Source organism: Thalassophryne amazonica, chromosome 9 (genome assembly GCF_902500255.1).
Source record: "Thalassophryne amazonica chromosome 9, fThaAma1.1, whole genome shotgun sequence".
In the NCBI taxonomy this organism is placed as follows: Eukaryota; Metazoa; Chordata; class Actinopteri; order Batrachoidiformes; family Batrachoididae; genus Thalassophryne; species Thalassophryne amazonica.
The window spans coordinates 79133718-79150324 of NC_047111.1; the positions used below are offsets into that span (position 1 = coordinate 79133718).

General features: G+C 40.5%; 1 protein-coding gene across 1 annotated transcript; it reads right to left on the minus strand.

The window, feature by feature from the left end:
* Positions 1–516: 516 nt before the first annotated feature.
* Positions 517–14668, minus strand: b4galt4 (UDP-Gal:betaGlcNAc beta 1,4- galactosyltransferase, polypeptide 4). Its single transcript, XM_034178508.1, has 6 exons — positions 14179–14668; positions 10443–10675; positions 5326–5513; positions 5102–5224; positions 973–1077; positions 517–846 (listed from the first exon to the last, which is right to left on the minus strand). The coding sequence occupies exons 1-6, from the start codon at positions 14435–14437 to the stop codon at positions 708–710; spliced, it is 1047 nt and encodes a 348-aa protein (XP_034034399.1). The 5' UTR covers positions 14438–14668; the 3' UTR covers positions 517–707.
* Between the last annotated feature and the right edge of the window lie 1939 nt (positions 14669–16607).

Consider the following 16607-nt stretch of genomic DNA (forward strand, 5'->3'; position numbering starts at 1 on the left):
AACAACTGCAAAAGAATACAATGCTCATACGGCCAAGGGTAGGACTCACTTGGATTAAAGATAAAACTTGACAAACAGCAAGAAATCCTGTTGCTATGGAATAAATGTCTAGATTAGTCTGACTTCCATGACTGAGAACCTTCACTGACTAATTACATCCCGTTATTTTTAGTCTTTCTGACATCTACTGGCCAACTAGCAGATTGCATTGACAAGCAATTATCCATATGTAGACTGTATGTAATAAGGTAGTGCACGCTGCACTATTACAAGCACATAATTCATTAGCATGTTGCAGACTATGATTATAGTATGTAGGAAAATACTGTATGTCAGTGTATTTCAAGGCTGGTGACTAGATGTTTTAGCAACATACGTATATTAAGAAAGACATTTTGCTCATATCTTTGCCCGTTCCTTGAAAAATTATAATGAAAGTAATAGTTAAGCCATTTTGCTGAATGTAAATTTCTCTGTTTTTTCTTTCAAACCACTTACCCAACATCAAGTATAGTTTTGATAGGAAGGAATGAAGGCAGAGTAACATTGAGCGCACACCTCACAGGATATAAAAATATGCATTTTGTGTGCTTAATGTTCTGCTCAAAGGCAGATTTTTGTTTTGCACTCAGAAACCAAAACATACCACATAAAAAATACCATTATAGATTTTTTTGGGTCACAGCAAGTCTCCCCGTTTCAAAATATCAGCTAAGCTGTGGCTCACCGATGTCCACAGTAACATTCACATAAAGTATCGACCTCTCAAGTGACAAAACCTTGTACGAGCAACTGCTGAGTCCATCCTTTCGCCACACTTGAGCTGTCTGTCTTAACATCTTCATCCTGTGAAAGAAGGGGGGGGGGTCCATTCATTGGAAATGATAAATATTCTGGAAGAATTCATTATGCATATATTGAATCCATATTCAGGAACAAAACCATAACATTTCTGCAGCTATGTCAACAAACCTGTTTCCATTTATTTTATTTCCACTGTCCCGTTTGTGAAACACCATGGTGTAGCGAGCAACCTCATCAGGAGGTCGGATAATCTTCATTTTCTGCAGTTCAACTCTGCCAAAGTATCATAACCACACAGATTACAGACTGAACAACTTAATATACAAGGCCATGCAAAACCACACCGCTTAAAAAGAACAAAAAATGCAGACATTTAAAAACACTTCTATTTAAGTGTTGTTACTCTTGGCTACTCCCATTTGCTCGAGGTTGCCACAGAGGATGCTGATTAGGCTTACTGGTAAATTTACTCCTGATGCCTTTCTGACACAACTCTCCATGTAGAAGAATACTGGGGCAAAGATGGGCTTTGAACCACCAGAGGTTATTGCTATGATGTAAAAATGTTTCCACTGCATAATCAAATATGTATAATTAAGCATAAAACGTATAACTACTGTTAACCTTAAAAACACAAAATCAGAGTTTTATATTTAGTTTAGCAAGTGATGAGTGACAGCTGCATTTGTGTTGTAAATTTCATTACAAATAAATTAAGATTTGATTTTATTAATCGCAGCAAAACAGAAACAGATGACTGGAATGGCCATGTCTACCTGAAAACAAGCAGTAGTTTCAATCAAACTTGGTAGACAAATTTAGTAGAAAATGTGCTTGCCACACAGGTCATGTCAATGTCATAAAGCCAAAGTCAAGGTTAAATCAGACCCCACTGTAAAAAATAAATTACTGGCCTTCTCTCAAAAAGTACAGGAGATGTTGAAATGTGGTTTTCTGCATAGATGTCCGCTCTACTGGGGCTAACCAATGCATCAGACCTCTGCCTTCAATGACAGAACGACATCAAACAAAGTTGAATAACAAACTCAGTGGTGGGCACAGATAACCAAAAAATTAACTTAGATAACAATCAGATAACTGAAAAGTTATCTTCGATAAAGATAAAACAATAAACCACCCAAAAATGTATCGGAAGTTACAGATAACTGATAACAGATAAATTCCAATATTACCTCTGACACATCTACAACTAGTAGTAGAACAAATTTAATAGCTTACAATAATATTAAAAATAAAAACAGACCCCAACAATGAAACCACACTTTTCTTTCTACATTCTGCCCCTGCTGGAAGCTCTTATTTACTACAGAGCTCCCAACACAGAGGCACTCCAAGAGCAGCCATAAAGCCAACTCTATCAATTATGACACTCCGGTCAGGCGCAGGTCTTGAAAAATAAAGTCATGCTGACTTATGGTTTTGATTATAAATAACATTAATACCGATAGAATAACTCCATTAATGTCAATTATGTCATTTGTACAAAGTTAAAATATAACATATATCTTTTAATGTTGAATAATGCACTAATTCTGAGGTTTTGTAACAGACAGATCGCAAAGGATTCTGGGTAAAAGTGCCTCTTTTTGGAGCGAGGCGGAGGGGAAGGCGAAGGGCTACAAATCCCTCTGTTTGGAGGGGTAGGAGGAGCTTACTGCTGTCTCTGAAAAAACAAACATGGCGCCGAAAGAGCCGCACAAATGAAGCGGCTTTCATTACAAATTACGCTGTTTAGAAAGTTATAACTTGCCAAAAAACTTTACAGGCAGTTGTCTATGACAGCAGCGTGTCTGCTGCTGGATGCATGTTGCGTATGTTGTCGTTCTGAAGAATATCGTAACGTCGCTCGTGCACTGCGTTATAATGCACATACACACGAACGCTACGATAAGACACTTTTATATCTCACAATGGAGAAAATCATGATAAAGTGTAAGCACGTTAATTTGTATGTTCATAAATCTTTGGATAATATCAATCCCTGCTGTTGGATTTCAAGGTCTGTAACGTGTATTTTGTAAACAAACGGAGCCCTGAACACACTCATCTAATAAGCTTTCAGGCAGAAAATGAAACGTTTCATCAATGGGAATAAGTTGGAAAATATATACACACACATGTATATGTGTAACACATAACCTGAAGTCCTAATAGACTGATATTATTTGTCAAGGAAATTTCTAAAGGAAATAAGGCTGGATGCAAAAAATGGGAGAATTTGAAAAAGAAATAAGGTTGTAATTCCATTAAAAAAGTGAAACTTGTATAATGTATACATTCATTGCACACAAAAAAAGCCATTTGCAAAGCCAAAAAGTTGATTTGACAATCATCTGACATAACCGGGGTCAAAATAAATAGAACACTACTATCTACTGGTTCCCACATGCTTAGTGAACACTACTGACCAGTAGATGGCAGTAGAGGCCTTGAAAACAAAATTCCAGATACAGTAATCCCTGTCTACTACATTTAAAATGTGTGGAATTTAACAAACGCAAATAAAACCAACATCTATAAATGCAGAGAATACATTCAAGAGAGTTTTAGGCACTAGAGTTTAATGCTGCTGTCTGTGGAGCCTGAACAGAGTGTCTGAAATGCATTTGTCCTGTCGTGATGTACTGAGATTACATCATCCTACCCAAAATGCATTGCGGGTCACAGGATGTGCTCGCAAAACCTTAAAAATTAGCACATTATCACCTCAGACTTATGAAGACTCTTTCAATATTTAAAAACCACGATGTGGAGGGAAAACAACAAAAAAATACTTTCAGACCTGAGGATAAACGTTCATCATTTTTACTGTAATTTCTGGACTATAGAACGCACCTGAATATTACCCGCACCCCCCCATTTTTAAAAAGAAAAAAGGAATTGTACATAAATAAGCTGCACTTGTCTATAAGCCACAGGTCTCCACGTTGTAACATGAAATATTTACACAGAAAGATGTTCGACAGAAAGATTTAATTAAATTCGTACTGTAAATGCTTTTTTTCCCCTGAAGTGCTACGTGTAAATATTGACACACACGTCCTCCAGCGTGCGCACGGTGTCGCTCTGCTCCACACGGAGAACTGAGTAATTTTAACTTTTTCTTGAGAATTCAATGCGTGCAGCCAGGATCGGAGGAAGTCTTTGGTAAATGAGACGTTAATGAGGCTGTGACTTTTTCAACTTGTTGCGCCAAAACAGAGAACCAGTTTTGAAGGGTGGGGGGAGAAGACTCCACTTTGCTGACAGCGCAAAGTGCTGCAGAGGGACTTTCCTTCACTAAAACGAATGGGTAAAATTAGCACATTACTTTAAAACTAAAACATATATGATATTTTCACTTAATAAAACTCAGACATGACAGTAATTTTAAATAACTTGTCCAAAATTTGTTTGGTTAAAATTTGAACCATAAGTTAAAAACGTATGCCTCTGGATGACTTAGGTGATATCGGCAGCCTTTTGGTATGGTGTTAAAGGAAATGTTTTTTTGTTTTTCTTTTGGGGCTGTTTCTCTTTTGTCTGCACATGATTGAGATGCTTTTTATACAAGCAGCTCTCTTCTATTTGCAAAGGTGTCTGTTACAAAACTTTTAACAGGTGAGTGCTAGACTAATTTTAAAAATGCTTGTCGCTGTTCAGCTTTGTTTATTTTGTTTATTGGTTTAAAAGTTATCGGATAAAGATTAATCAGAAGATAATTGGTCCAATAATGGTTTTTAAAGTTATCTAAAAAGATAATCCGAAAAAGAAAACATTATCTTCAATAATTATCTTATTGGATTATCGGAAGTGTGCCCACCACTGAACAAACTGCTGGTGATGAGGCACAGTAACTGTCTGAAAGCCTTGTTTTTTAAAACGGAAAACATGGTTTCTAATTTTAGCATGAAATTTTTCATTAATAAAAAATGTTAATGTAGAGAAAGAAAATCAGTACAGTGCCTTTGGGCAAGTTGCCCCTGTACGCAGTTGAGTGCCTTGTAGTAGCACCCTGAAATTGATGTGTGTGTGTGTGTGTGTGAGATAAATGTGAGGCATCATTGTAAAACACTTTAAGTATCTACATCAGATGCGAAAATGTGCTTGAAATGCAGTCCATCCATTTACCATTTTCTGTTGACCCAATAATGAAGCTTCTCACACAAATAAATAAATAAAAACAAACAAAAAAACTAAACTCTAGGCTCTCTCACCTTTATTGCAAAAATGCTGTTGATTCTGATGGACAAAAACAGGAAAGAAAAAAAAAAAATTACATTCACTTCCATCTTACCGGACACGAAGGTCATCATCCTCTCCACCCCAGCCCCAGTAACTGTTAGAAAATCCATTAACTTGATCAAACTGGTCTTTGGACAGGGCTGTAACTCCTCCAAAGTAGCCTCTGTAGCGCAGTCTGTGGGACAGAACTTAAATTAGCTAATAATTACAGCTTAAGAGGGAATATCATGCTGCCTTCTCTTAATTATTAACAACGAATATATGAAGTGTATTTACTTGTATCCTGTGGAATTACGGCCAACTACCAGGTGTCTTGGATATTTGTCACACTTGTATAAATTGTGATCATTTTCAGGAACCAAGTCCACATCATGAAAGATGAAACACCCCCAACTGTAGTCCTTCTGTGCCTCCAGGAAGCCAACATTCAGTAACTTGGCACGATTAAATGTAGCATCACCAGCCTTAAAAAAAAAAAACAACAAAAAAGACAGAGAGAGGGTAAGAGACAGAACACAAATTGCAGCAAATTGTAGTAAAAGGGTCAGCGTAAAGCATTACCACAGAACACTGTACTGGACTAAAAGTTACTGCAATAAATGGTTCCACATCAAGTAAGAGCAATATTTGGCTAATGATTAATATACGGCTCAGACTTATGAAGACTCTTTCAATATTTAAAAACCACGATGTGGAGGGAAAACAACAAAAAAATACTTTCAGACCTGAGGATAAACGTTCATCATTTTTACCGTAATTTCTGGACTATAGAACGCACCTGAATATTACCCGCACCCCCCATTTTTAAAAAGAAAAAAGGAATTGTACATAAATAAGCTGCACTTGTCTATAAGCCACAGGTCTCCACGTTGTAACATGAAATATTTACACAGAAAGATGTTCGACAGAAAGATTTAATTAAATTCGTACTGTAAATGCTTTTTTTCCCCTGAAGTGCTACGTGTAAATATTGACACACACGTCCTCCAGCGTGTGCACGGTGTCGCTCTGCTCCACACGGAGAACTGAGTAATTTTAACTTTTTCTTGAGAATTCAATGCGTGCAGCCAGGATCGGAGGAAGTCTTTGGTAAATGAGACGTTAATGAGGCTGTGACTTTTTCAACTTGTTGCGCCAAAACAGAGAACCAGTTTTGAAGGGTGGGGGGAGAAGACTCCACTTTGCTGACAGCGCAAAGTGCTGGAGAGGGACTTTCCTTCACTAAAACGAATGGGTAAGACCTTATATTTACACTGTGTGTGAATTTACACCGCATGAGGAGTGCAGCTTTCAGGAAATCAATCAATCAATCAATTTTTTTATATAGCGCCAAATCACAACAAACAGCTGCCCCAAGGCGCTTTATATTGTAAGGCAAGGCCATACAATAATTATGTAAAACCCCAACGGTCAAAACGACCCCCTGTGAGCAAGCACTTGGCTACAGTGGGAAGGAAAAACTCCCTTTTAAACAGAAAGAAACCTCCAGCAGAACCAGGCTCAGGGAGGGGCAGTCTTCTGCTGGGACTGGTTGGGGCTGAGGGAGAGAACCAGGAAAAAGACATACTGTGGAGGGGAGCAGAGATCAATCACTAATGATTAAATGCAGAGTGGTGCATACAGAGCAAAAAGAGAAAGAAACAATGCATCATGGGAACCCCCCAGCAGTCTACGTCTATAGCAGCATAACTAAGGGATGGCTCAGGGTCACCTGATCCAGCCCTAACTATAAGCTTTAGTAAAAAGGAAAGTTTTAAGCCTAATCTTAAAAGTAGAGAGGGTGTCTGTCTCCCTGATCTGAATTGGGAGCTGGTTCCACAGGAGAGGAGCCTGAAAGCTGAAGGCTCTGCCTCCCATTCTACTCTTACAAACACTGATTATTCAAAACCTTATAAGTAAGAAGAAGAATTTTAAATTCTATTCTAGAATTAACAGGAAGCCAATGAAGAGAGGCCAATATGGGTGAGATATGCTCTCTCCTTCTAGTCCCCGCCAGTACTCTAGCTGCAGCATTTTGAATTAACTGAAGGCTTTTTAGGGAACTTTTAGGACAACCTGATAATAATGAATTACAATAGTCCAGCCTAGAGGAAATAAATGCATGAATTAGTTTTTCAGCATCACTCTGAGACAAGACCTTTCTGATTTTAGAGATATTGCGTAAATGCAAAAAAGCAGTCCTACATATTTGTTTAATATGCGCTTTGAATGACATATCCTGATCAAAAATGACTCCAAGATTTCTCACAGTATTACTAGAGGTCAGGGTAATGCCATCCAGAGTAAGGATCTGGTTAGACACCATGTTTCTAAGATTTGTGGGGCCAAGTACAATAACTTCAGTTTTATCTGAGTTTAAAAGCAGGAAATTAGAGGTCATCCATGTCTTTATGTCTGTAAGACAATCCTGCAGTTTAGCTAATTGGTGTGTGTCCTCTGGCTTCATGGATAGATAAAGCTGGGTATCATCTGCGTAACAATGAAAATTTAAGCAATACCGTCTAATAATACTGCCTAAGGGAAGCATGTATAAAGTGAATAAATCAAGACGTATTTGGACATATGAAAAAGCCTGTAAAAATCCATAAATTACCCACATCATTGTAAAAGCTGCAGTGTTCAAAACGTGTGAAAAAAGTAGCGGCTAATAGTCCGGAAATTACGGTAATTTAAAAAAAAAGAACTAATGATTGTCACAGGAAATACAAATCAGAAAATGTTGGGATGATACAGAAAATGCAAAAAGGCAGTTATCTTACATATACAGTGGGGGAAATAAATATTTGATCCACTGTCAATTTTGCAGGTTTTTCCACCTACAAAGAATGGAGAGCTCTGTAATTTTTATCGTAGGTACACTTCAACTGTGAGAGACAGAATCAAAAAAAAAAATTCCAGAAAATCACATTGTATGATTTTTAAATAATTAATTTGCATTTTATTGCATGAAATAAGTATTCGATCCCCTAGAAAAAACAGACCGTAACAATTGGTACAGAAATATTTGTCTGCCATTATAGAGCTCAGATGTTTCCTGTAGTTCGTAACCAAGTTTTCACACACTGCAACAGGGATTTTGGTCCACTCCTCCACACAGATCTTCTCCAGATCTTTCAGGTTTGGAGTTTCAGCTCTCTCCAAAGATTTTCTATTGGGTTCAGGTCTGGAGACTGGCCAGGCCACTCCAGGACCTTGAAATGCTTCTTACAGAGCCCCTCCTTAGTTGCCCTGGCTGTGTGTTTGGGGTCATTGTCATGCTGGAAGACCCAGCCATGACCCATCTTCAATGCTCTTACTGAGGGAAGGAGGTTGTTTGCCAAAATCTCACAATACATGACCCCATGCATCCTCCCTTCAATACGGTGCAGTTGTCCTGTCCCCTTTGCAGAAGAGCACCCCCAGAGTATGATGTTTCCACCCCCATGCTTCACGGTTGGGATGGTTTTCTTGGGGTTGTTCTCATCCTCCAAACACGGCGAGCAGAGTTGATTCCAAAAAGCTCTATTCTGGTCTCATCTGACCACATGACCTTCTCCCATGCCTCCTCTGGATCATCCAGATGGTCATTGGTGAACTTCAAACGGGCCTGGACATGTGCTAGCATGAGCATGAGGACCTTGCTGCCCTGCAGGATTTTAAACCATGACAGCATCGTGTGTTACTAAGGGTGTAACGGTACATGTATTTGTACTGAACCATTTCGGTACGGGACGTTCTGTTCGGTACAGGGCTGTTCATGGGTGAGTTCGCGTTGCGTGTGTTTATATTCAATGTTGCCAACTTAGCGACTTTCTCGATAAATCTGGTGACTTTCCAAACCATCTTGATAACTTATTTCCTCAAAAGCGACTAGTGACAAACCTAGCTACTTTTCCTGGCGTTACCGGAGACTTTTGTGATGTTTCGTGACTGAAAGTGAAAGTCTCTGTTGTCATCAAGTGGGAGCGGTTCTCCCCCTCCTCCACTGCCTGCAGCAGCCTGAAAGCACTGAGTGGAGGGATATCTACAATCCTCCTCACTCGGACTCACTCAGCCTACTGACCTCGTTTGCTGTGCTGTGATTAAATAGTCCCCAGACTTTGAGAAGCCCTGGCCTTGAGAAGTTATTTTATTTTAATAAGTGATGGCCAATTTTAATGGCAAAATAAATAAACAACCCGAGAATCAAGTTTATTTGTGGTTCTAAATATTTTAAAGGTGGTTTTACTTTTAACAAACATTAAATGAACAGTTAATAGAAAGAGATAGAAAATAAAATAAACTGTGCAAAAGTAAAGGGATTCTTTAACATTAATTCTCTTAAATCCATTATAGAGTGTGACTTGTTAACTTTTCTGGCAAAAAATATGAAGGTTGAATAAAACTGAACAGGGCTTCATGCTGGAACCGTTGTGCTGCTCTTTACTTGTGGAAAGGTTTTGTTAAAAGCTGTTTACTAGGAATGTATTTTTTATAATATTTCATGTATTTGTCGTTTATTTGAGAACATTTTATTTAACTTATTACCAGGCAGCACTTTGCAATTATTTTATTTTCCTGTCTGTATAATGTTACAATAAATTGTTGGTTTAAACAACAAGCAAATTTAGGTTTTGCATTTTCTTCCCATACTGTACCGAAAATGAACTGAACCGTGACCTCAGAACCGAGGGAACGTACCGAACCGTGATTTTTGTGTGTCGTTACAACCCTATGTGTTACTTATGTAATCCTTGTGACTATGGTCCCAGCTCTCTTCTGAGCTTTCTCAGAATTATCCTTTACCCCACGAAGTGAGATCTTGCATGGAATCCCAGACTGAGGGAGATTGACAGTCAGTCTTGTGTTTCTTTCACATTCTAATAAATAATCATAACAATTGTAACAAGCTGTTTGCCTGTTGTCCTGTAGTCCATCCCAGCCTTGTGCAGGTCTACAGTTTTGTCCCTGGTGTCCTTAGACAGCTCTTTGGTCTTGGCCATGGTGGACAGGTTGGAATGTGATTGACTGAGTGCGTGAACAGGTGTCTTTTATACAGGTAACAAGTTCAAACAGGTAAAGAGTGCAGAATAAGAGGGCTTCTTAAAGAAAAACTAACAGGTCTGTGTGAGCCAGAATTCTTGCTGGTTGGTAGGGGGTCAAATACTTTCATCTATGACACACTGAAATGTTAGCTCCAGAAAAATGTTATTCTTCATCTTATAACAAAAGCTAATAGTACCAAAATGTATCATTAAAAAAAGGTGAATTACATTTTAAGTAATTTGCAAAAAGTCAAATAGCAAACAGAAACAAAACCATGACAAAAATAATTATTCTATATGAATCAGTCATATCAGGTTAACAAACTTGTAACATCACTTAATTCTGTCAATGACAACCGATTTTTTTTAAGCCAACAGATGGTACAATACCTGCTGGATGACATAGATGGCGTAATGTCGTTGCTGTCTCTGCAGAAAAGGATGGAGATGGTGAAGGAGGTAGAGGAGGTGTTTCTCTCGGTTTCGGAAAGGGATGAGAATCGCGATGCTCTGCCTTGCTGTACAATCCGGGGGCTTGTACTGGCCTTCAGTCACTGCTTTGTTCTCAAGCTCAACATCCTTCAGTGTCAGAGACGGGTCAAAGGCCAGCTTCATAGCTCCCTCTGCAAAAACAAACAGCACACCTCATTAAAATCTCAATTTCCACCACACAATGTTAATATCACAACTTCAAAACTAATTGCTTATGGTTTCTTTTGGTTTTACTCAAGGTCACCGCAGTGGAACAGACGGATCCATATGCTGAACTGGCAAGTTTTTATACTGGACGCCCTTCCTGACAACTCCAAAAGCACAAGGAGGATTGGGTACAGGTGGTCTGGAACCAGGTACTTTCACTTATGCCATTGTGCTGCCCACGATGCCCTATTAAGTAATAAAAAGTTCCTTATCATTCAATGCAAAATTTTGAAAACCAAACCATGAATCTAAGCATCTGTGAACCAGTGTAAGCATACAAGATCTAAGAATGCTGGTGACTGGCTGAGTAATGTAAAGTTGCACAAACATGTTGAAAGCCTACTGTTTGTGTGTGATGGTTTAATTTGTGTGCAAGAGATACATAATTTTGCCAGTACGTATGGTCACGGCATTAATTCCTACATCGACATACTTGTATCTCACCTACCAAACAAAATCTATTCTGTGTTCAATAAATTTATTCCTGTATTTGTTATTAAATATCCACACACACACAAACATAAAAAATTAATGTAACTCAGTATCACTCTCAATTTAGCATGCTCATATTTGGGAACAAATTAATCAGTCTGCATCTGGTGGGCGCAAACGAGCATTTTGCGCACCATGTAAACTGTGGAGTCGTCGTCCAATTATTTTTCCTCTCCTTCATACTAGAGCTCTGCACAGACCACAGATGGAACCAGCTCAGCCCTCCTTCACCGCACAGAGCAGACTATGGAGAAAAACACTAACGTGATGTTATTCTGTGGTTGTTCTGCTACATGTGTCTGCATTACGCTGATGCGTCTATGATATATACAAGGACAATAAAAGACATTCTATTCTATATGGCAGTATTGCATCGTATCATTATGTAGTGCATAACCAGCTTAAGTGTTGCTGCTCACCTGAACTTGGCCTTCTGCTATGCTTATTCTCATTAGTATGACGTGCCTTGGGGCAACATTTGTTGTGTTTTGGTGCTATATTCGGTGCTCCTCCTCACTCGGGGGGAGGAGGGGTAACAGGAAGACAGAGGAAGGGAAGGAGAAGAACAGTAGTAGCCAGTAAGCCATTAGCAAGCAGTATTTCTGGTATTTATATTTATATTTGCAAATTGTTATTTTTTTATCTTTCACTTTTTGATACTTTGTGTGCTTCTTACCCTGTGTGTTGCTATACGATGCTGCTGACTTCAGTTTCCCCGAGGAGGTCTTCTCAAGGGATTAATAAAATTCTATCTAATCTAATCTATAAAATAAATTGGATTAAACTGAAGTGCCATTAGATAACCTGCTGCACATATGTCATCAACTAACATTAAGATCAGGGATCACAAATTCTTAAGTTGGGGAGAAATTCCAGGCAGAAAAATTGCACTAATAAATTAAGGGGATCACATCTAGCTACATTTAGGCCAGGGTGGTGGCCAAACGGTTAAGTATGCTTGGTTTCAGTGCAGAATGTTCCCAGTTCAAACCCCACCCATCACATTTCTCCATATAATGTGGAGTTAGGTCAAGAAGAGCATCCGGTGCAAAAATTGTGCCAAATCAACATGCAGATCCACCTTGGAGCTGCTGTGGTGACCCCGAGTGAAAAGGGAGCAGTCTAAGGGACTTACTTTTACATTTAGTTACTGCTGAGAATACAATTGTTTTGAATATTTATACAGCCCCAATTCCAATGAAGTTGGGACGTTGTGTGAAATGTAATTAAAAACAGAATAGAATGATTTGCAAATCCTCTTCAACATATATTCAATTGAATACACCACAAACAGAAGATATTCAATGTTCAAACTGATAGACTTTTTTGTTTTTGTGTAAATATTTGCTCATTTTTAAATGGATTCCTGTCATACATTTCAAAAAAGCTAGGACGGGGCAACAAAAGACTGGGAAAGTTGATGAATGCTCAAAGAACACCTGTTTGGAACATTCCACAGGTGAACAGGTTAATTGAAAACAGGTGAGTGTCATGATTTGGTATAAAAGGAGCATCCCCAAAAGGCTCAGCCGTTCACAAGCAAAGATGGGGCGAGGATCACCACTTTGTGAACTGCGTGAAAAAGGAAGTGCAAGGAATTTAGGGATTCCATCATCTACAATCCATAATATAATCAGAACATTCAGAGAATCTGGACAACTTTCTACATGTAAGCGGCAAGGCCGAAAACCAACAGTGAATGTCCGTGACCTTCAATCCCTCAGGCGTTACTGCATTAAAAACAGACATCATTGTGTAAAGGATCTTACCGCGTGGGCTCAGGAACACTTCAGAAAAACACTGTCAGTTAACACAGTTCATCGCTATAGCTACAAGTGAAACTTAAAACTCTATCATGCAAAGTGAAAGTCATACATCAACAACATTCAGAAAGACCGCCGCCTTCTCTGGGCCTGAGCTCATTTGAAATGGACAGATGCAAAGTGGAAAAGTGTGCTGTGGTCTGATGAGTCCACATTTCAAATTGTTTTTGGAAATCATGGATGTCGTGTCCTCCGAACAAAAGATGATAAAGACAATCCAGATTGTTACCAGCGCAAAGTTCAAAAGCCAGCATCTGTGATGGTATGACGTTTGTTAGTGCCCATGGCATAGGCAACTTACACATCTGTGATGGCACTATCAATGCTGAAAGGTACATCCAGGTTTTGGAGAAACACATGCTGCCATCCAAGCAACGTCTTTTTCAGGGACATCCCTGCTTTATTTCAGCAAGACAATGCCAAGCCACATTCTGCACCTGTTACAACAGCGTGGCTTCATAGTAATAGTGCGGGTACTAGACTGGCCCGCCTGCAGTCCAGACCTGTTGCCCACTGAAAATGTGTCGCGCATTATGAAGCGCAAAATTTATCAACGGAAACCCTGCACTGATAAACAAGTGAAGTTGTACATCAAGCAAGAATGGGAAAGAATTCCACCTACAAAGCGTCAACAATTGGTGTCCTCAGTTCCCAAACGCTTACTGATTGTTGTTAGAAGGAAAGGTGATGTAACACAGTGGTAAACATACCACTGTCCCAGCTTTTTTGAAACTTGTTGCAGACATCCATTTCAAAATGAGCAAATATTTGCACAAAAACAATAGAGTTTATCAGTTTGAACATTAAATATCTTGTCTTTGTGGTGTATTCAACTGAATATAGGTTGAAAAGGATTTGCAAATCATTCTATTCTGTTTTTAATTCCATTTCACACAACGTCCCAAACTCACTGGAATTGGAGTTGTATTTTTATACTGTGCCAAATCAAAACATGAATCACCCAAAGGCGCTTCACAAGGGTAAAGTCTAAGCACAATAAATAAAACAATAAATATCCAATACATTCAACCCAGGTAAAATTAAATGTCATCGATAACATTTCCTTTTTCTTTTTTTTTTTTTTTTGTTAAAGCTGTTTCTTGTGTACTTACGAAGCAATGGTGACTCCTCTGGGCAATCAACTTTCACTGGTGAAGATGTTGAGCAATCTGTCAGTGATGACCAAAAACTGATGTTACCCCACACATCTCCTTTTCTAAAAGTCTGCATTGTGGTCGAAAAAACCCGCTGAGATTTTACTGTTTCACTTGAAAAAATTGCAATCCATGCCACCACCGACAGACAGAGAAGCAGCAGCAGAAAATACTTCCCCCTTCTTAAAGTCTTCCACAGAGACAAACAGTAGCCCATAACTGTGCCACACCGATGGTTTTCAAAGAAAAAATGACAACAGCAGCTGCTGGTAGGTCCTTGTTGTATAACAGTTCAGTAGAAATCTATTTCCTGAACAGTTATCCCATGGTGAGGAGAAAAAAAAACTCTCACTGAGATGTAAAGCATGATAGAGTCACAAAAACCAGGAAACCTCTTGGTGGAAATCCAACGCTGCTTCCTCAAAATCCAACGACAGGATAAAAACAACTGTAAAATAAATTAAAGAAACATATTACTACTGGCAATGTACGTACATATTAGCAACACATTCAAAGTGACATGACCATGACTCACTAAGAAAATTCATGCAAAACCACACCTCATTACAGGGCTGCCAAAATCTGCTCCTGGACAGCACGTCCCCTGCATGTTTTTTTTTTTTTTTAAATGACAGGTGCACTCAGCCAGTGAGGTGTGTAAATAATCAGGTGTGAGGAGAGCAGGTTGTTTATTTTTGAGGTGAGACAGTTCATAGAATTAGTTATTCTGTTTCACACGAATGAACAAACTTCCAGAATTAATCTATTTTTCACCCTGTAATATTACACTTGCCTGCTTTTGTGTTCCTTGACAATGAGACACAATAACACAAAGCCTCACCTTTTGTGCTATTTGTAAAGACAATTTATTGGATATATTACATGAAACTTTAACCTTGTGAACAATTGTTTCCAGGTTAAGTGTTGGGAAAGTGTAGTGACACGGACCCACAACAGGGGGCGTAAATGAACGGACAATAGAGGGAGTTAAATTTGAACACTTTACTGTTGTGAATGTCACAACCACACACAGCAGATTGTAGAATAAATACAAGTCAATGGATAAAGGTGTTGTGTGGGCAGGCTCAACGATAGGAGACGTCCGTCTGGAGAAGAACCGGAACCACACGATTTCCACCGCCACCGAACCCGAAGGATACTGGAGCCGTCAGGTCTCGAGTCCCCCAGGTGGCCACCGTCTCAGCGTGTCGGATCTGGTACTGCTGGCAAAGAGCAAAGACAGTCAAGTGTGGGTGTGTGTACACCCCGTAACAACAACGGTGGGAATTCCACCTCCACCTCTAACACACACTCGTGCATCGTCTGAGTAACCACTTATCTGGTGGGAAGTAGAACGAAACAGTCGCGGCCCACGCCGGTCCTCTGGGTAGACAGCTGCAACAAGGTAGCTGCTGAAATCACTTATTATAATATGCAGGCAGAGAAAGTTACCTCCAAAGAAGTACGATATCTCGGCGACGTGGTGGAGGTGTCACCCTGCTTTTATCCGGGGTGAAGTGCAGATGATCGGTGACAGCTGTCATAGTTGATGAGTGACAGCTGTCACCTCGGCTGTTCCTGTAAGGCGGCAGCGCCCCCTCGTGCCTGAAGCCCGCTCTTCAGGCAGGGCGCCCTCTGGTGGTGGGCCAGCAGTACCTCCTCTTCTGGCGGCCCACACAACAGGACCCCCCCCTCAACGGGCGCCTCCTGGCGCCCGACCAGGCTTGTCCGGGTGACGACGGTAAAAATCGGCCAGGAGGGCCGGGTCCAGGATGAAGCTCCTCTTCACCCAGGAGCGTTCTTCGAGTCCATACCCCTCCCAGTCCACCAAATATTGGAAACCCCGGCCCATTCGACGGACATCCAGGAGCCGGCGTACTGTCCAAGCTGGCTCCCCGTCGATGATACGGGCAGGAGGCGGCGCCAGACCGGGTGTACAGAGGGGTGAGGTGTGATGTGGTTTCAACCTTGACACGTGAAATACCGGATGGATCCGCAGTGAGGCCGGGAGTTGGAGCCTCACTGCGGCGGGACTGAGGACCTTGAGGATCCTGAAGGGCCCAATGTATCGGCCCTTCAGTTTGGGGGAAGCCACCTGGAGGGGTATGTCCCGTGTGGATAGCCACACTTCCTGACCGGGCTGATATGCGGGAGCCGGGGACCGTCGACGGTCTGCATGGGACTTTGCCCCCGTCCGGGCCCTCAACAAGGCCGAACGGGCGGTGCAACACACCCGACGGCATCTCCGCAGGTGGGCCTGGACTGAGGGTACACCGACCTCTCCCTCCACCACAGCTGCTCCAGCTCTTGGTTAGCCCGTTCAGCCTGTCCGTTGGTCTGAGGGTGATACCCAGACGAGAGGCTCACGGTGGCCCCCAGCTCCCGGC